General features: G+C 67.0%; 1 protein-coding gene across 1 annotated transcript in view; it reads left to right on the top strand.

Moving 5' to 3' along the window:
• ADAMTS7 (ADAM metallopeptidase with thrombospondin type 1 motif 7) overlaps positions 1-19064 on the top strand; it is a 38761-nt gene extending 19697 nt beyond the window's left edge. The window contains exons 9-24 of the mRNA XM_046007509.1: positions 5046-5190; positions 5907-5999; positions 6300-6445; positions 7576-7745; positions 7926-8059; positions 8920-9040; positions 10030-10274; positions 10465-10606; positions 12218-12344; positions 12595-12808; positions 13137-14501; positions 15314-15466; positions 15774-15947; positions 16038-16184; positions 16642-16804; positions 18718-19064. Coding sequence (XP_045863465.1) covers positions 5046-5190; positions 5907-5999; positions 6300-6445; positions 7576-7745; positions 7926-8059; positions 8920-9040; positions 10030-10274; positions 10465-10606; positions 12218-12344; positions 12595-12808; positions 13137-14501; positions 15314-15466; positions 15774-15947; positions 16038-16184; positions 16642-16804; positions 18718-18875 — 3697 coding nt within the window. The 3' untranslated portion in view covers positions 18876-19064. The remainder of the gene's footprint in view (positions 1-5045; positions 5191-5906; positions 6000-6299; positions 6446-7575; positions 7746-7925; positions 8060-8919; positions 9041-10029; positions 10275-10464; positions 10607-12217; positions 12345-12594; positions 12809-13136; positions 14502-15313; positions 15467-15773; positions 15948-16037; positions 16185-16641; positions 16805-18717) is intronic.
• The last annotated feature ends 1107 nt before the right edge of the window (positions 19065-20171 follow it).

Raw genomic sequence — 20171 nt, 5'->3', positions numbered from 1 at the left:
TGCTTTGTCAAAGATTAACTGACCATGTGACTGTGGGTTTGTTTCTAGGCTTTCTGTCCTGTTCTGTGGATCTATGTGTCTCCTCTTAGCCAGGATCATAGTGTTTTGATTCCTGTAGCTTTGCAGTGTATCTTGAAATCCGGAATTGGGATGCCTCTGGCTTGGCTTTTCTTTTTCAAGCTCGCTTTGGCTATTTGAGATCTTTTGTGGTTCCAACCAAATTGTTTGTTCTAATGCTATGGAAAATGCTATTGGTGTTTTGGTCGGGGTTGCATTAGATCTGTAGATTGCTTTGGGAAGTGTGGACATTGCAATAATTTTTGTTCTTGTAACCCATGAGCATGGAATGTTTTTCCATTTCTTTGTGTCGTCTTCAATATTTTGCAGTTTTCGCAGTACAAATCTTTTTCCTCTTTGATTAAGTTTATTCCTAGGTACTTTATTATTTTTGGTGCAATTATAAATGGGATTTTTTTCCTTAGTTTCTCTTTTGCTGCTTCACTGTTAGTGTGGAGAGACATAATCGATTTCTGTATGTTGAGTTTGTATCCTGGGATTTAGTTTTTTGGTTGAGTCTTGAGGGTTTTCTATATATAGTATCATATTCTACTTCTTCCTTTCCAATTTGGATGGCATTTATTTATTTGTTTATCTCTTTATTTTGTCTGACTCCTGTGGCTAGGACTTCCAGTACTATGTTTTGTAAACGAGGTGAGCGGGGACATTTTTGTCTTCTTCCTGATCTTAGAGGAAAAGCTCTCAGTGTTTTATCGTCGAGTGTGACGTTGGCTGTGGGTTTCTCATATGTGGCCTTTATCATGTTGAGGTTCATTCCCTCTCATCCGAATCTATGTTGTTGAGGGTTTTTATCATGAATGGTCTTTGTACTTTGTCAGATGGGTTTTTTGTGTCTTTTGAAAGAACCACATGGTTTTTATCCTTTCTCTTACTCATATATCGCATTGATCGATGTGTGGACCTTGCAACCCTGAAATAAATCCCACTTCATCAGGGGAGTGATTTTTTAAGTGTATTATTGGATCCAGATTGCTGGTGTTTTATTTATTTTATTTTATCTTATTTATTTTTATTATTTTTAAAGATTTTTATTTTATTTATTGGACAGTCAGAGATCACAAGTAGGCAGAGAGGCAGGCAGAGAGAGAGGGGGAAGCAGGCTCCCTGCTGAGCAGAGAGCCCAACGCGGGACTCTATCCAAGGACGCTGGGATCATGACCCGAGCTGAAGGCAGACGCTTAACGACTGAGCCACCCAGGCGTCCCCTTTCCTTAATTTTAAAAACCATTTCATGTTAAAGGGTTTAAGCCAGTTCAGCTTCCTCCCATGCCCAGGAGGCGGCCCTGGGATACCAGCTGGGAGACCTCCGGGCCAAGCAGGCTTCTGGAGTCGGTGGGGAGGGAGTGGCCGGGGTGGGGCTGTGTCTTGGAGAGCAGCACCGAGGGCCCTTTCTGGAGTGGTTCTGTTTCCCCAGAGACACTCTGCTCTTGTCCAGGGAGCTGTGAGTGCGGCCGTAGCATTCCGGCAGTGGGTGGGGAAGGGCCTTGGCGGTCCCGTCCTTCCCTGTGTGTGCTCACACATGTCCCCTTCTCTGTGGGTCCCTCTGAGGTGTCCCAGGGCCAGATCCCCCGGTCAGCCTCTTCAGAGAGTGACCCCGGTGCTCTGCAGGCAGGGAGGTGGCCATCACCTGGCGACGAGGGGTGGGGGAGTGGAGGTGGGGTCTGATGTCCCCTGTCCCCAGCCCCGGCGTCCATGGCTCCCAGGGCCCTGAGCCTGAGCCCGTGTCGGTTCTGCTCCTGGCCGGTCTCTCCCGCAGGCCTCAGCCTCCGACTCTCACCACCCCCAGCTCTGCCCTCACTCACAAAGGCTTTCCAGCGTCCGGAATTTCACCGACATTTGTCATGTGTCCTCATCACTGCCCCCTTGCCTTGTGTCCTTGTTTATTCTTTTGCTGCCATCCTAGTGGGAGGGTGGGTGTGGAGCTCCATCTGCCATGTTTTTCTATAAGTCCCTCACTGTGGGTTTACGTGGGGACATGAGCATGTCCCCTGTGGGTGTGAGCAGGGACTCTGGCCTCTGCGGCGGAGGGACGGCCGCGGGGTGGCTGGGGTGATAGGACCTGGACTCTGGCCTCGGCTCTTGCCCGTGTTGGCAGACACGTCCCATAGCGCACCTGATGGGCTGCCTCGCGGCGGCTAGCATCCGGCCTGTCGCCAACCCCGTGGTTCCTGTTCGGTGCTGATGCCTCTCACCACGACTTCTAAGCAGCCCGATAAGACAAGTCTGAACAAGCGCGGTAGCCCCGGCAAGGAGAGCAGGCCTGGAATAAGTCCCAGGGGCGTGTCTCCTGCCCCCCTTCCCATGTAAGGGGGGGCATCCCCCACAACACCCCCAGGGCCTGTTCCCAGCTGTCCCCACCCAGGGAGCCGCCCAGCACCCTGCCTGCAGGACACACACGGGGTCTCTGTGCTCTTTGCTGGAATGCATGAGGGCCTTGGCTCGGGGCCTGGGGCGAGGGCGGGAAGATCAGGCCGGAGCCTGAGCCTGCTGGGGCCTTCGGGGCGTTTGGTGGAGGGGGCGGGGGGGGGGGGGGGGCGCGAGAGGAGGGGCACCAGGAGGGGCCGTGTGAGGGGAAAGGCCCGAGAGGCAGGCCTGTGGTGGAGGGTGCTTTTCTGCCCCTCCACCCTGGAGGGCCAGGAAAGGGCTAAGGAAAGGGGGTCCCAGGTGGGAGGCGTGGTGCCAGCCTGTCCTCCGTCTCCCTGCTGGGGTTGGACGGGCTTCACCCGGTAGGGTCTGGGCCAGTGACAGCCGCATGGACTCCGGGGCCAGAAAGCGTGCCCTGGGCCTGGGGGAGGCTCCCAGGCCACGCAGGCCGCCTGGCTTTCCCTAGCGGACCGGAGTTCCCCGGCCCCACTGCAGACAGCGCTGGGTGTGTGTTCGCGTGAGGGGCCTGGCGGCCGCTGCCCATGTGACTTTCCCGGGTAGATGCTGCTATTTATACCTCTGGAGCTCGGGCTCCCTCGGGCAGCCTCGGCCTCTGGAGATGAGGTTCCCCCAGGGAGCGGGACAGGTGACCCGAGGCTGCACGGTGGAGCGTGGAGGGGGGGCTGACTCCCCATCAGCACTTGGGCCTGAATATGGCCCTGATTTCGGTGGCGGGTCCCGCATGGGTCCCCAGTGCTCCCGACCCCTCACACACATACAGGATGGGTCAGAGAGGCTCTTGCACGCCAGCTGCCCGGCACACAGGACATGACACATGGCAGGTCCCCGCCAGGAGACAAAGGGCAGCCTGGGCTGCTGGGGAGGCCTGTCGGACCTGAGCTGGGGGACCCTCCGGCCTGGGTCTGAGTCAGAGGGGTGGGCCGGCCCTCCTAGCCGAGCGTCTTGAATTGCAGGAAAGAAGGAGCCCCAGGGCCAGGCTGACCCTGCCCCCCACACCCCCAGCTGACACTTCGCCCCAAGGGCCAGGCCAGCGGTCAGAATGGGCTTGGTCAGAACGGGCTTAGTCGGGGCTCCGCTGTCCTGCTTTCGAACTTACGCTGGGGTGAAGCCCTTGAGGTCAGGTTTGTAGGTGGAGGGGAGGAGGCCTGCCCGGGGCCGCCCGGCGGGGGGGGGGGGGGGGGGGGGTGGCGTGGCGGCTGCAGCTTGGGCCAGCGTCAGAACCAGATCTCTAGGGCCTGGGGCGACCCAGGGCGGGGGGCACTGTGCTTCGGGCCCTGCCTGTGTGGAGGGAACAGGTGTTTGAGGAGCGACCAAGAAGCCGATGACCACGGGGGGGGCGGGGGCAGAGGCCTGGGTCCCCTCGCTACTCATTTGCCAACACTCGGTCTGGTTTCCACCAGCATGGGTGGTCCAGGTGGTTTGGGGAGGGGTCGCCAGGGTCCTCCGCAGGGTCTGATCTCAGAGGCTGTGGAGCTCGGGCCTCAGGAAACCCCACAGACGCCCACACTACCCCAGCACCACAGCTCCCCTCTGAAACTGGGAACTCTGCAGTCCCAGAGGCTCCCCGCCCCGGGTGCCCGTATCTTTCACCGTCCCGCCGTCCTGTGGTGTCTCCTCTGTGCCTGTCAGACCCCAGTCCCTGTCACCTCTGCCCTTCTGACCCTAACCAGGACCCTCTGCCTATCTGGTCCCCCGCCTGCTACCAGCCACCCTAACCACCCCAGACTGGAAAACGGGGCGGGGGGTTTCTGCCGCCCCCCCTGCCTGGCTGGGGGGTCCTTGCTGCCTGGGCCAGCTAGCTACCCCTCGCCCCCAACCTCAGCTCTCACCCCCTGCTGCTGCCCCGAGGGAGGTCCGGGGACACTTCTCTGACTCCGGCAGGACAGCAGTGAGCCTGGGCTGGGTGCTCAACCTTAGGGGCGTGGCCAGGGCAGCGGGAAGGACACTGGCCCCCAGAGGCAACAGCTTTGCCCTAGGGGCCCAGGGAGAGACGCGCTGGCAGAGGTGGGTCCGAGCCGGCCTGGGATGCCCTCTGCAGGGCCCTTCTGCCTCCGTGCGCCCTGCCTGCTGGTGTGGGTGACCTGCCGGGGAGGACTGGAAGAGGGCGGGCAGGGCATTCCCCCGCCCCCTGGGCTGTCATCCCCCACCGAGGAGACCCGAGACCTCAGCCCAGGGTGGGGCGGGCAGGGGCCGCTGCTGTATCCGCTGCCCGTGGATGCTCTCCAGATCCCAGAGCGAGGGGCCCTGACCCCAGGCTGCAAGGTGGCGGCTGCGGGAGCTCCGGGCAGGGCCAGGAGCCGCCTGGGCTGGAGAGTTTCTGCAGGAGGGCATGCAGAGCAGGCAAGGGAGCAGCTCGTGCAAATGTGTGACCCTGGGGAGTGGGGCACGTTGTTCAGCGGCCAGAGGGCCTGGAGGTCAAGGGGAGGGAGCAGGAGCACCCTGAATGCTGGCCCGCGGGCCAGGGGGTGGGCTGCAGTGAGCAGGGAGGGTGGGTGCTCTGTGCCCTCCCCTCCCCTCAGAGGCCTCCCCCGTGGGTCTCTCAGGCTGCCCCCTTGCCCTGTCCTCCTGTGCCCTCTCTGCAGCCGAGGGTGGGGCCTGTGCTTGGACGACTCCCCCAGCAAGGATGTCATCGACTTCCCTTCCGCGCCCCCCGGGGTCCTCTACGATGTGGGTCATCAGTGCCGGCTCCAGTACGGGGCCTACTCCGCCTTCTGCGACGACATGGACGTGAGTGCGGGGTGCGCACGGGGCGGGCGGCTGCCTCCCCAGCCTGCCTGTGCGCTGGTTTGGGCCCGTCCCATGGGGTGCCTGGGAGACACCACGGGCTGTGGGACCCACTGAAGCTTGGGTGGCACTGACCCAGGTCCGATTTCTGGGGGGACCGTTTGCTGACTGTGGCTTCGGGCAAGCCCCTCACCTCCCAGGGCTGCGTTATAAAGGGCAAAACGAAAGCTCTGCTGCGTGGCCCCGGGGAAGATCGCCTGAAGTGAAGGTGGTCACCCTGTGTGAGTCCCCAGGCTTGTGGGGGGGTGTCTTTCTGGAGAGTGGGCGGGGCTGGAAGAGGTGTGGGTGGAGCTGTTGCGAGTGGGCGGGGCCGGGAGAGGCATGGGTGGAGTTGGTATGAGAGTGGGTGGGGCTGGGAGTGGTGTGGGTGGAGCTGTTGTGAGTGGGCGGGGCTGGGAGGTGAAGCTCCGGGGTGAGTGGGCAGGGCTGGAAGGGCTGTGGGCGGAGTTGTTACAAGTGGGTGGGGCTGGGAGATGTATGGATGGAGCCGGTATGAGTGGGCGGGGCTGGAGATGCTCTGAGCTGCGAACCCCAGGGCAGGGGCACCACACGGTTGGGGGAAGATGGGAGGGGCCCACCGGGAGTCGCATCTGCAGCCCCACCCCCTTGCCATCCCCTGAGCAGGGGTAAGAGTATGGCCTGTGTTGCCCTCCTTGCAGAACGTGTGTCACACTCTGTGGTGCTCTGTGGGGACCACCTGTCACTCCAAGCTGGACGCGGCCGTGGACGGTACCAGGTGTGGGGAGAACAAGGTAGGGGTGCCACAGCCCGCGCTTCGGGGGGTAGGTGGGCGGGGAGAGGCCGGCTCCCGTGGCGCCGTGCTCAGGACGCTGCCTGTTTCCGTCGGACCCGAGCTCCTAGCAGAGCCCCAGCCTCTCCGGCCTCGGCCCGTCTGCAAAAAGTCAGCCCAGGGGCTCCATCCCGTTTTACTCCTTCTTTGCTCCAGGGGGGCCCGGGTGTTGGGGGACAGGGCGGGGGCCCCCGGCTCCGTCATCCCGCTGGGGCAGGGATGACTGGTGGCCCGGTGGCGTTTCCACCCCCGTCTGTCTCAGTGGTGTCTGAACGGGGAGTGCGTGCCCGTGAGCTTCCGGCCCGAGGCTGTGGACGGCGGCTGGTCTGGCTGGAGCGCCTGGTCGGTCTGCTCGCGGAGCTGCGGTGTGGGTGTGCAGAGCTCTGAGCGGCACTGCACGCAACCTGCGTGAGTGCGGGGCTGGGGACACCAGGGGCGGGTGGGATGGGGCACCCTGAGCAGAGTCAGCCCCAGCCTCCTGCGCTCCAGAGTGTCCCCGTAGAGACCGCGTCCAGAGTATCCAGGGCCGCCTTGGGTCACTCAGAGGGCATCCCGGAGGCAGGCAGAGTCCCGGTGCTGGCCGCAGTGCAGAGAGGGGAACGGCACGGCCCAGCAGCTCCAGCGACTGGCTAGAGGGGGGTTAGACCCTGGACCTTAGAGGGATCAGGGTTCAAATCCCCTGTCTGCCTCACCTCTGAGTCTCCGTTTCCAGGAACACCGTACTCTGGGATGACTGCTGCGGGCACCCTCCAGCAGAGCTAAAGCATGAAAACCCCAGCTAGCCAGTGGGAAGGGCTTAGTAAGAACTCACATCGGAAGTGCCTGTGGGTCTGAGACCAGAGGGGACAGCTGTGTGCCCTGGGACAAGTGACTTCATCTCTCTGGGCCTCAGTTTCCCCACCTATAAAGGGTGATCTGAAGAATCAGGAGAGTCTGAGCCGGTGGTAGTGCGGACCGAGGAGCTCCCTGGCTCCTTTGGACGAGCTCTCTTGGCGAGGCTGCCCTTCTCCGTGCGGGACTCAGAGCCGGCCCCGTCTGGCCTGGGCTGGTCAGCATCCTGGCCTGGGCTGGGTTGGGGGCAGCCACCCCGACCCAGATAAGGGTGGGGCTCAGATGCTGTGCTTGCGGGTGCCACCAGGAATGAGTCTGCAGACACGGGATCCTTGGGACCCTGGGTCTCATGGGCCGGAGACGGGGCGCTGGACCCTTCCCCAGCTCGGCCCAGGCTCGGCCCAGGCTCCCGACAGTGCTCTGCGTGGGCAGCACCGTCCCCCTTTGACAGGCGAGCAGACTGGAGCCCAGACAGGGCCGAAGACGTGCCCGGGGGCGCACTGCAGGGGGGGCAGAGCCAGCTTCCGGCAGCCCCGGTTCCCCCCGCAGTCCCATAGGTCCTCACACAGGGAGAGGGTCTGGGCCAGAGCCGGGGGCGGCGGAGTCCCCGGAGTCCCCAGAGTCAGCCCGAGGGCTTGCTCCCGGACCCAGGTACTCCGTGGGCGCTCACTGTGTGCTCCCTCGGCCCCACCCGTCTCTCCCCACAGGCCCAAATACAAGGGCAAGTACTGCGTGGGCGAGCGGAGGCGCTTCCGCCTGTGCGGCCTGCAGGCCTGCCCGCCTGGCCGCCCCTCCTTCCGCCACGTGCAGTGCAGCCGCTTCGACGCCGTGCTCTACAAGGGCCGGCTGCACACGTGGGTGCCCGTGGTCAGTGACGGTGAGTCCTGCCGCCCCCGGGCCACGGCAGCCCCAGGGCCGGGTCCTGGGGTCCCGAGGTCACCCACCCCAGCGTGGGGCGGCACCCCCCGCGATCAGCCCAGCTGAGAGCCAGCCTCCCGGGGGCCTCCCTGACTCCCGCCTTGGTTGTCCTTCATGTCTCCTCTGCTTGGGGCCCCAGTGAACCCCTGTGAACTGCACTGCCGCCCGTCCAACGAGTACTTTGCTGAGAAGCTGCGGGACGCCGTGGTCGACGGCACCCCCTGCTACCCGGGCCAGCCCGGCCACGACCTCTGCATCAACGGCATCTGCAAGGTGTGCCGAGCCAGATGAGCGTTTCCCCCGCCAGCACCCCCGCCCCGTGGGTTCCCCCCCAACCTCCCCCTGCACCGGGTTCCCCGCCGCCCCCCCCCCCAGACTGTGCTGTGGGCTTCCCAGCTCTGCCTTCCCATCAGCAGAGACCCCCACCCCTTCTGGCGCCGGGGCCCCAGACTCTGCACCACGGACCTTCTCACCCCCTCCCTGCCCACTGTCCATGGCCTGCTCTGCGCAGCGCCCACCGGGAAGCTGGTTCCCAGCCACGGCCCCACGCCCTTCTGCATCCGTGACCCCAGACAGCAGGCCCCTCTGTCTTAGAAAGGCAGCCTGTTCCTGCCTCCATATCACAGGGTTCAGTGAGGTCACTGCAGGGACCCGCGGGGCTTGGGCTGGCCGAGTGCGTCAGTGTTTGAGGTGACACGTCCTCTTCTTTCCAGCACCGGCGGTGGCCTGTCGTCCTCGCCTGTGTCCCTCTCCCCCTGCTGTCCCCCGCCTTGCAGCCCCTGGGGTTGGGGAGCAACAGGGAGGTGCTCACCCAGGGCCTTTGACATTGATCCCTGCTTCTGGGAGACCCGCGTCCACCCTAGCTGGGTGTCCCTGGGCTGCCCGTGCCCCGCCTGCTATCTCTGCTCACAAAACTTGCCCTCTCGTGCCTCATGCCCCGCAGCGTGGCTTTACGGCCCCGACGGACCTCCCTGTTTCTCACTGGGAAGCGCGCTCAGGGAGGCAGAGGGTCCCAGCTGAGGTCAGAGGGCACGACTGGTTGGCAGGCCTTGAGCGAGGAGGCCCCTCCTCCCTGCTCTGGCAGACCCCGGCAGCTGGGGCCGGCTCGAGGGCCTCCCTCCCGTGTGTTCCAGAATGTGGGCTGTGACTTCGAGATCGACTCGGGGGCCGTCGAGGACCGCTGCGGCGTGTGTCACGGCGATGGTTCCACCTGCCACACCGTGAGCAGGACCTTCGAGGAGTCTGAGGGCCTGGGTACGGGCTGGCGCCCCTGGGGGGGGAGCTCCTAGGCTGGTGTCCCCTCCTTGGCCCCCGGGGTTCCCACCCAGCCTAGAGATGGGAAGCAGGGAAGCCGCCCAGGCTGGTCCTGGCAGTTGTTGGGGCACCTTGGCCCAGATGCGGAACTGTCTTCAGAGGGCGTTCTCCTGCCTGGGGACTCCGGGTTGGCTGATCAGGGGTGATTACGGGTGGCTGCAGACCTTTCAGAGGGCTCCTCCCTTCTGGGAGGCTTCAGAGACCCCCAGCGCCACTCCCACAGCCCGGGCCGTTTCACAGACATTGCCTACTGTGTGCTAGGTGAGGAGGGCAGAGGGAGGGGCTCACGGTCTGATGAGTGGCGGAAACGTTTCGTGTGCAGCGTTCAGTTTAGGCTGAGAGCACTGTGGAAGGCCGTCCTGACCAGGGGCGTCCGCGGGGACTTCCTGGAGGAGGTGGCAGGTTAGCTGAATCACGAAAGGCTCCGGGGAGGTGGGCGTGGTGTTCCCTGGGAAGAAAGAGCCGGAGGCGCATCTCTGTCCAGGACTGTGAGGGTCGGGCTGCCGGGCCGGGACACCCAGCCACAGCCCACAGAGCCTAAGGCACGTTACTTCGTTCCTTGGGCCTCAGTCTCCCCATCTGTGAGACAGGGGTGACGGCGGTACCGTGCCCTAGGGGGACGCACGTGGGGTCCTTGAAAGGACAGTGAGGCTGGCAGCGAGGACAGTGTCCAAGCTGGTGGAAGGGCGAGGAAGGGCCCGGCTGGTGGAGCGGACCGCAGCCCGGTGTCCAGGAGGGGTGAAGACGCGTGGGTCCCGGCGGCAGGACTTCAGGGGCCTTCGGAGGTGTGCTAGGTGACCTAGGACAGAGGGATGCCTCTGCCTTTTGCGGAGCCCAGAATCTTGAGCTCCTGGTGGAATCAGCTGCCTGGGGGAGGGCGAGAGGGGACAACCACGCCCCTTACCCTCGGCATTGCGCCTGGCCCGCAGGCTACGTGGATGTGGGGCTGATCCCGGCCGGTGCCCGTGAGATCCGCATCGAGGAGGTGGCTGAGGCCGCCAACTTCCTGGCCCTGCGCAGCGAGGACCCCGAGAAGTACTTCCTGAACGGGGGCTGGACCATCCAGTGGAACGGCGACTACCAGGTGGCGGGCACCACCTTCACGTACGCGCGCACGGGCAACTGGGAGAACCTCACGTCCCCTGGCCCCACTGCCGAGCCCGTCTGGATCCAGGTGCCCGCCCCCGGGACTCGGGTGGGGGGAGCAGGGGCGGGGCCTGAGGGATCCGGGGGGGCCCCCCAGCTCCCCTCCCTGCCCGTCCTGTGGCCGCCCTGGGGCCCAGAGTGGTGGGGCTCGGATCCTTGGGGACGGCTGTGTGGGTGGGTGCAGGGGACACGTGCTCACGCCCTCGCCTGCGGCCCAGCTGCTGTTCCAGGAGAGCAACCCCGGCGTGCGCTACGAGTACACCATCCACAGGGAGGCGGACGGCCCTGGCCAGGTCGAGCCGCCCGAGTTCTCCTGGAGCTACGGGCCCTGGACCCAGTGCACGGTCACCTGCGGCACAGGTGAGGACGGGGCGGCCCGGGGTCTCGGGGCAGTGGGACCGGCTTCCACCTCCGGCTCGGTGCTGGTTGGCGAGCGCCCACGGACTGGAGCACTGGCCCCCGGCCCCGCAGCCTCGCGTCTGGAGTAGGGCTGCTGAGAGCCGCGTCTTACGGGTCTGCCGGGATGGGGGCAAGGCCAGCACCATGCTGCACGTGGCCCCCAGAGAGGCCGTGGCCATCCCGCCCTTTGCTTGCATGGCTCACCCTAACTGGCCTCCCGCCTGTGTCTGTGCCCCGTGCCTGTGTCTCTGCCCCGAGACCTGACCCGAGGCCCCGCGAGTGTGGGCCCCTGGCCTCCCCCAGCTCCTGTTGCAGACAGGCTGCTGCCCCCAGGTACCCCCACTGCCCCTCAGTGTCCGGGGAGCTTGGCATCGGGCATCCGGGACAGACATCTGAACGCTCCCAGAAGTGCTCGTTTGATGACAAGATGAACACCGGCCCCCTGAACCTTGGCACAAATTTTCAAAAGCCGTTAGAAGGCTCTTGTGCCGTATGAGCGTCCCTAAACTTACAAACGTGAAAGCAGACCCACTGGACAGACTAGACGCCAGGGCCTTGGTCAGTGGAGTGGTGGTGGCCGTCGGGGGTGCGTGCTGAGCGGTGGGTGCGGCCCCTAACCCGGCTGGCTGGAGCAGCTCGGGCCCTGGGGTGTGGTTCAAGCCGGCAGGATGGCCTGGGGTTCCCTTGAGGATCCAGGAGCTTCCTCCTGTCAGTGAGTCCCCCTCAACCCGTAGGGATGGCTCTCTCCTGGCCTCTTGTGGTCCAGGCAGGAAGGAGGGGCCTGGGGCCGACCCCCACGGGGGACTTGTGCCCTCTTCTCCCTGGAAGGACTGTGCCTCAGACCTCCCTCGGTGCATGGGCAGTACGGCAGGGCCCACGGGGACCTTGCACAGCAGAATTCTGTGAGGGAGGCAGGGAGTGGGTAGGAGTAGGTGGCTCAGGCTGAGGAGATCCACTCTCCTGGGCTGGGAGGGAAGCAGGGACGAAGGCAGAACCTGCTAGAGGGGGTCATGCTGCTGGAGACGGGGTGGGGCGCATGGTGAAGGCGAGCGGCACAGGCGTGCAAAGGCCCCGAGGCAGGAGGTGGCAGGACAGGAATGTTGACAAAGCTGGCAGGGACTGCGGGGCTGGAGAGGAGTGTGAGCCGCTGGGGGGGAGGGGAGGTCTGGTGAGTCTCCTCGCTGCTCTCCCTTTTCTGAGCATGGACCTTGCTGGGAGGGAGGCGCTCAGGCCAGGGTTGGGTTTGCAGGACTCCATGGTGTCCTCACTCGCTGGAGGCTTCGAGGTGGGTATTACTGTTGCAGACAAAGACGCTGAGGTTCAGAGAGGCCCAGCGAGCTGCCCAAGGCCTCCAGTTAGGAAGCCAGGGGGCTGGCCACCGTCCCCCGAGCCTGCTCACTCTGCTCCCCCCCAGGGCCAGAGGTGAAGGCCAGGAGGCTGGTGAGGAGGAGGGGGACTTGCTCTGGGTGTGACTAGCAGGATGGGTGTGGGCTTGTGTTGGGGTGCAGGGCAGCGCAGGTGGGGGGCACCTCGGTGCCAGGCTGAGGCTGAGCCGAGCCCTGCGGCCCCCAGGTGTGCAGAGGCAAAGCGCGCACTGCACGGAGCGGCAGGCGGGGCCCGTGGACGAGAGACACTGCGACCCCCTGAGCCGGCCCGACGACAGGCAGCAGAAGTGCAGCGAGGAGCCCTGCCCGGCCCGGTGAGCCGGCCCCCTCCCCCCGGGACCCCAGCGGAGCCGAGGGAGCAGGGCAAGGCCTCTCTTCCCGAGCCCCGGGGGCTGGGGGTCCCCGCCCCGCCCGGCCTGCCCGGGACACCCCAGGTGGTGTGTGTTCGGGGGCTCAGATGGGCTCGGGACTTGCCCGGCTCCCCCAGGGGTGAGGGGGGAGGAGCAGGGGGGCCACACCCTGAGCCGTGGGGCCCCCGACGCTGATAGCCCGGGTGCCCCGCAGGTGGTGGACAGGGGAGTGGCAGCCGTGCTCCAGCTCCTGCGGCCCCGGGGGCCTGTCCCGCCGCGCCGTGCTCTGCATCCAGAGTGTGGGGCTGGACGAGCAGAGCGCCCTGGAGCCGCCCGCCTGCGCCCACCTCCCCCGGCCCCCGGCCGAGACCCCTTGCAACCGCCATGTGCCCTGTCCGGCCACCTGGGCCGTGGGGGAATGGTCTCAGGTGAGCATCGGCACTGGAGGGCCGGGCCCCAGCTCCACCGTCAGGCTTGGGCTATGGGCCGGTGGAGGCCATCTTCAGGGGGCTCTGACCGCGAGGCCCCGCAACGGGAGGGAGGGAGGTGGGGGCATTCCCCGGCTGGCCCGTGTCCCCACAGCCCCGGGGATGAGGGTGCCCCGGCAAGCCGCTGCCACCACTGGCCGTGGTCTCGAGTTGGACCGGGCCGGAGAGGGCAGGCCGAGACCTCTCGTCCGACCTCGAGCAGAGGCAGGTACCCCGCTGGGCCCCAGCTTCCCCTGGTCTGTGCCCCTCAGCCTGGTTTCCTCTGCAGTGCTCGGCGACGTGTGGGGAGGCCACTCAGCACCGAACTGTCCTCTGTACCAACAACACCGGTGTCCCGTGTGATGAGGCCCAGCGGCCAGCCACTGGGGCCCCCTGCTCCCTGCCGCCCTGTCCTCGGGCCCCGGACCCCGAGGGCTCAGGCAGCGGCTCCTCCAGCCGTGAGCTCTTCAATGAGATCGACTTCGTCCCGCCCCGCCTGGCCCCACGCCCTCTGCCCCCCTTGTCCTTCGAGCCGGCCAGCATGGGCAATGCCATCGAGGAGGACCCGGAGCTGGGCCCGCCGGGGCCCGTGTTTGTTGACGATTTCTACTACGACTACAACTTCATTAACTTCCACGAGGACCTGTCCTACGGGCCCTTCGACGAGCCAGACCCAGACCTGGCAGGGGCAGGGGACTGGACACCCCCGCCCCTGAGCAGTCCTGCCGAGTCCCCCACAGGCACCCCCCTGCCGGCCTCAGAGCCTCCTGGGACCGGAAAGGAGGGGGCCATGGGAGACGGGAGCCCTGCCCCTTGGCCCAGCCAGGCTGGCCGCTCTCTGGCGTCACCCTCGGAGCAGGCCCCTGGGGACCACCTGGTCAACTTCTTACCTGAGGACACCCCCACTGGGGCCCCAGACTTGGGGTTCCCCAGCTGGACCTGGCCCCCCGCTTCAGTCGGTGGCATGGAGACACCTGCTGCCCCTGGGGGCCAAAACAGGCTCCCGGGAGCGGAAGACAGCCGGAGCCGGCCGCACCCCCCACGCTGGCAGGCGGCCAACGAGCTCTCTGAGGACGAGGAGGAAGACTTGGACCCCCGAACAACCAGCCTGCCCCAGACACCCCATCCCACGTCTCCCCCTTTGCCCTCTGTCAGCACCAGCCGCGCTTCCCCCAGTCCTGACACAGGAGATCCGTGGACGGTGGGGACCGTGGCCTGGGAACCAGCTCTGGGTGGTGGCCAAGGCCCTGTGGACACCAAGCTATGGCTCCCCGTCGGGGGAGCTCCTTCCTCTCCTCCTCCCCCAGCCGCTCTGCCAGCCCCCTGGGGCGGGGACAGCCCCCTGGAACCGGGCACTCCCACCCCTTCAGCCCCGTGGGACCTGCAGACCGCGGCTGTGCCCGGAACCTTCCTTCCGATGCCCACCCCTGGCCTCGAGCACACGACGTTTTGGGGGCTGGCCCCAGGACTTGTGGGCCAGCCGGAAGGCCCTGGCTCTGAGGCTCCCCCAAGCCCCGTGCTGCTGCCTGCACCGGCTTGGGACAGTTCGGCCAACAGCAGCAGAGTCCCCGAGGCCAAGCCCCTGGACCCCGGCCTGGCGGAGGACCAGTCACCGGCCGGGAACGCCAGCTGGGAGGTGGGAAGCTGGAGTGAGGTAAGGCGCCGGCTTGGGTAGGCCCTGCTGACCTCGCGCAGGGAGACGGGCCCTGCCTCCCAGACGGGTGGGGAAGCCGGGATCCAGGGACCGGCAGCTCGTGACCCCAGATCATCCTGTTGCCGTCCATGTGCCCCCGGGGGCAGTCTGTCCTGTCAGCAGGTTCCCATGTGAGCAGTAAGGGGGGGTGAGGGCCCATCTGCCAGTCTCGGGGTCTCCCGCAGTCTGTGCCGGGGCTGCACAGGGGGCCGCGGTGTGGGAAAGGCGGCGCCAGCACACGCAGAGCGCCCCAGCCGGGAGCCTCGGTCCTCAGACTCCAGCCTGCCTGCTCCCGGCGCTGCCTGGGACAGCTGTGCTGGTGTGGAAGCCCTTCTGGGGCCCCCAGGCCCAGTGGGCTCCCCCGGGGGCAGTGGGGCTCAGCTCGGCTTCTCCAGGGGCCGCTGAGGCCCTCGCCACCCCGTTCGGTTGGGGGCCGCGAGGTCTGACTGTGACGGACAGAGGCTGAAGGGCGCCCGCATGTCATCCCTGTGGAAGTCGTGTCCAGATCCCTCGTTTGGGGTGGGGAGGGACAGGCAGGGACTCCACGAGGGACCCAGACTCCCTTCCTGGGGGATTTTGGGGAGCAGGAAACCTGGGCGTGACCACGAGGCCCCCTCCTGTGACCTTGTGAGTGGGGACAGTTGCTCGCGCGGCGTGTCTTTGCCGGCGGGTGGGCTCATTCTGCGGGGGGGAAGGCGCTGGCTCCCCCGGCGGGTGGCTCCGGCTGGGGCACGGGGTGGTGCCCGCCCTCACGCCTGTGCCGCGGCCTCCAGTGCTCCACCACTTGCGGCCTGGGTGCCGTCTGGAGGTCCGTGCGCTGTAGCTCTGGCCGCGAGGACGACTGCCCTCCCGCGGGCCGGCCCCAGCCCGCCCGCCGCTGCCACCTGAGACCCTGCGCTGCCTGGCACACGGGGAATTGGAGCAAGGTGTGTGGGCCTCAGGGTGCATGCCAGGGCCACCCGGCGCAGGCTGGGGCGGGGGGGCTCTGTGCCTCCATCCTCGGGCTCGTCCGGCTGCCTCCTCCCCTTCCCCCCTCGCTTGCACCTGCTGGGAGCCGCTGGCTGCCGGCCGCAGCCCTGTCCGGGAGCCGCCCTCCCCCTCGGGGTTTCACCGTCCGCCGCTCCCTTGTTCGCCCCCCTCCACCTGTCCCCTGGGTGGCTGCCCTCGCTCCCGGCCGGCTCTCTCGGAGTTGGGGGGCACGGGGTCCGCTCACCCCACACCCCCGGCCTGCAGTGCTCCCGCAGCTGTGGTGGGGGTTCGTCCGTGCGGGACGTGCAGTGCGTGGACACCCGGGACCTGCGGCCGCTGCGGCCCTTCCACTGCCAGCCGGGGCCGGCCATGCCGCCTGCGCGTCGCGCCTGCGGGCTGCAGCCCTGCCTCAGCTGGTACACCTCTTCCTGGAGGGAGGTGAGGCCGGGAGAGCCCGGGGTGGGGCGGGGGGCGTCCCCAGACTCTGGCCGCACCCCAGCCCTCTCCCTGCCCGCCCCACCCTCCTAGTGCTCGGAGGCCTGTGGCGGCGGCGAGCAGCAGCGTCTGGTGACGTGCCCGGAGCCGGGCCTCTGTGAGGAGGCGCTGAGACCCAGCAGCACGCGGGCCTGCAACGCGCACCCCTGCACGCAGTGGGTGGTGGGGCCCTGGGGCCAGGTGAGGGTCCCGCAACCCAGGCCTCCCTCTCTCAGGAAGGAATGGCCTGCGCAGTGCACCAGGCGCTCTGGTCCCCACACACGGTGGTGGCAGCCAGGCGAGGGCCCCACAGTGCTGACGAAAGCAAGCAGGCAGGTGCTAGGACGGGGGCCAGGGTGAGGCCTGGGACTCCGTGGTCGGAAGCCACCGGGGATGGAGGACCCTGGTGGAGCACTTGCTACCGCCCCCTCCTGGCTGCCCATGGCTGTGGCCGGCCCTGCCGCCCCGTGTCAGGGTTTGCCCCCCACCCTCTGGGGTCCTGGGACCCTCCCTGACCCTGCAGGGCTCTGACAGGGCAGGGCGGGGCGGGGCGACGGGGTGGGAGGCAGCGGGTGCAGGGACTCGGCCAGGTAAGGTGCCCTGGCCCCCCAGGTCCCAGCTTGGCCAAGGGGGACCCTCACCTCCCTGCTCTGCACAGTGCTCTGCGCCCTGTGGCGGCGGTGTGCAGCGGCGTCTGGTCCGCTGTGTCAATACCCAGACGGGGCTGCCCGAGGAAGACAGCGAGCAGTGCGGCCACGAGGCCTGGCCCGAGAGCTCCCGGCCGTGTGGCGCCCAGGACTGCGAGCTCACCGAGGCACCCCGTGAGTCAGCGGCGCCGTGTGCGGGGTCGGGGTGGGGAGGACCGGGAGACGGGATCCTTGGGGGCCCATGGAGGATGGTGAGGCTGCGGGCCAGAGCTAAGGGGGCCCAGCCTCATGGTGCCCCGCGGGCACCCTCTCGAGGGCGGGAAGGGGGAGCAGCAGACGTGGCCCCCAAGTTGCTGCGTGGCCTCCAGCAAGCTCCCTTCCCCCTGGTGTCCTCCGGCCAGAGGAGGGGTGCCCAGAGCGTGCACCGTGGCCGCAGAAGGTGGCCTCTCTGCCAGGGTCTGGCTGGCCGCCGGCAGCTGGCTCCTTCCTGGCCAGCTGTGTCCTCCTGGAAGAAGGGCCGGAGCCGGAGGTGGCCAGGGACCCGGCGCACACGCCTTCCGGCCGCCGAGCCTTCCTGGTGCTACTGAGCACAGGAAGCTGGGCCTGGACTCACACCTGGGCCCCCGGCAGCTGTGGCCTTGGCCTCCACTTCCTGGGCAGCCCCCAGGCCTGGGCAGGGTGGGGAGAGCAAAATCAGGGGCTGCGGGCAGGGCCCAGGAGGGGCTCGGGGAAGGGGGTCCCTGTCGGTGCGGGCAGCCGCCATGAGGTCAGGAAGAGAGCTCAGGGCCTCCTCTGTCAGTGGGGGGACCCTGGCAGCTTCTGTGCCTCTCAGCCGCTGCCCCCCGCCCCGAGGACAGAGTCTGCGGCTGTCAGGGTGGCCGTCAGTGCCTCAGGGACTTGCCCCCCTGCCGTCTCGATGCCACGGGCTCCTGGCGGCCCCGGTCTAGGCCAAAGGAGAAGCGGCCTTGCCATGCTGCCCGGGCCTCCTCCCATCCCAGGGCCCCAGACCCCTGCAGGGGTGCCGCTTGCCCTGCCGCGACGCCGGCCCCCTGTGGGACTTCCCAGAACGGCCACAGCACCTGCCTCCAGGTGGGGGCCCCCGCGGCTCCTCGCCCCCCTCACACTGGGCTCCCGGCCCCCGGAGCTTGGGTGGCTGGGCTGTGCCGGGAACTGAGGCCAGGGGGTCGGGTGGACGGCAGGCAGGGGCTGGGGGGCTGGTTACGTGGCGGAACTGCCAGGCGTCCCCCAGGAGGCATTCAGGGTGGAGGCTGGTGCGGGCAGGGCACTGGAACCCCAGGATGTTTTGATGGTTTGGAGGATGTGTGGCAAGACATTTAGAAAGCCTGGAAACTCCAGGGTGTGTGGTCACCACGGTGAGCAGCTGACCTAGTGGGACCCACATCTGTTTGTGGGGAGGAGGGTCACTGGCAGAGAAGGGAACTGTCCCCCACGTCCGAGGTTAAGCCGCTCGCGTGAGGTCACACGGTGGGAACAGGACGCAGGTCTGCGGCCGCCAGCAGCTCCCTCCTGCCCTCTGCCGGGCCAGGGCTGCGCACGGCCGTCCCTTTCCTCCTCCCCCGGGACGTCCGCGGGTGTGAGCTGGGCAGCTGGGGGCCGTCCGCGGCCGTGGGAGCAAGGCCAGGTGGCTGGAAGCCAAGTGCGTCCCGAAATAGCTGCGATAAGGACTGGTCGGGAGCGCCAGCCGGCGGCTGCCTCCCTCCGCCCCCGCTCCAGACGCCCCGGGTGTACGGGCAGAGCCCGGGCCCACCGCTGTCCGCGGGCCTCGGTCCCGGAAGTTGAGGCCGAGGCCGAGCTGGGGGTCTGCAGGGGGCCAGCAGGGGTGGAGAGGGCCGCAGGCTGGCTGGCTTCTCAGGAGCACTCGAGTCGGTCGGGGCGGGGGTCCCAGGGCCTTTCCTCTGGAAAGCGGGGTGGAGGCGGGCCAGTGCCCCAGAGACCTGGGGGGCACAGGTGGACAAGGCCAGCGACAGCTGGAGCCCCAAGACTCTGGGGGTGGCAGGCGGCCCGCCGCGGGTTCCAGGCTCCATCCTGAGGGGCCTCCCCACCCTGCCTCCCCCCTCTCCCCGCAGGCTGCGAGCGGGACCGTCTGTCCTTCGGCTTCTGCGAGACCCTGCGCCTGCTGGGCCGATGCCAGCTGCCCGCCGTCCGCACCCAGTGCTGCCGGTCCTGCCCCACTCCGGGCCACGGGGCCCCCGCCCGCGGCTATCAGCGCGTCGCCCGCCGCTGACCACCCCTTCCGGGCCGCGCGGATCCACCCCCTCCTCACCCAGACGCACGGACCTCACGCCCCGCTAGGGGCTGCACCCCGAAGGTGCTCACCCGGCCTGCTGGTGGCGGGCTGGGGACCCCTGCCCCCCTCCCCCAAGAAGAAGTATTTTTTTAACGGTTTGCATAACCTTTATTATTATTCTACATAAACGAGCACCCAGTTCCAATGTGCCGCGTGGCTTCCTCTCACACCGGGAGTTTCAGGGCCCGTCTCCGGCTCTCCGTCCTCCGCACGTGACCCTGAGCTGTATGGTGGCCTCTGTGGGCTGCGGGGAGCAGTGGTCCTGGCCACGCTACTTCTGTCCCCCCACTCAGGCCCCAGCCCTTCCCCCACGTCCCCACCCCTGGGCCTGAGAGACCACGGTCTCACGGCAACCGGCTCACGGCCCACCAGGGCAATAGGGACTGCCCCCTGGGGATGGCCTTGGGGGCTCTGGGACCCCCACGGTAACTCACCTGCACCGAAGGGAGGCGGCGGCAGCTCCGAGGAGCCTGGTGACCTCCCAGGGGTGGTGGGGGTGCCACAGGAGCAGATGGGCGGCCCCGTTTGTCCCTTCCCGCCACGTGCCCCTTGCTTGGAGATGGCGGGGCGGGTCGCAGCTGGTTCTGTGCCCCCGCCCGACCTGCACCCACGGAGCCGGCCCCGATTGCAGTAGCAGGGGCGGAGGTGCCGCAGGGGGTCCTGGGCTCCAGCCTGGCTGGCCAGGTCCTGCTCCCCAGTCCTGCTCTTGGGGCCTGGAATGCCCCTTCTCCAAACAGGGGACAGAGAGGTTCAGGGAGGTCCAGGCCCCCAGATGCCTGCAAGGGACATGTCCTGGACGTGCATGGCGGTTTCTGAGCTGTGTGTGGTGGGGTGAGGGCCACGTGGCCACTTGAGTCTGGCTGGGGGCAGGAGGGGGCCATGGAAACTCACTCCCCAGGGACCGAGAGCGAGAGACCCAGGAGCCACCAAAGCCAGCCGCAAGTGCCGGCCGGTCCCTCCAAGGACGGGACGGAGGGCAGAGCTCTCCGGCTTCTCACTCTCCGCTCACACACCAGAGCCCTTCCAGGAACACGCCCCACGGGGCCCAAGCAGCCCCCAGCTCGGTGTGGGTCTGGCCAGGCCCTCCTGGAGCCCCCCTCCCGCTAGCCGCTGCCCCTGCAGGCCCCAGGGTGGCTGTGCGCAGGGACAGATGGGCTGAAGTCACTCCGGAAAGCAAGTCTCCCGGGCCCGTGAGAGTCCCAGCAGCGCGGCGCGGTTGGGGAGGAAGGGGCA

Source organism: Meles meles, chromosome 6, assembly GCF_922984935.1.
Source record: "Meles meles chromosome 6, mMelMel3.1 paternal haplotype, whole genome shotgun sequence".
In the NCBI taxonomy this organism is placed as follows: Eukaryota; Metazoa; Chordata; class Mammalia; order Carnivora; family Mustelidae; genus Meles; species Meles meles.
The sequence above is the reverse complement of the archived record's forward strand: the minus strand, read 5'-3'. Positions and strand labels throughout refer to the sequence as shown.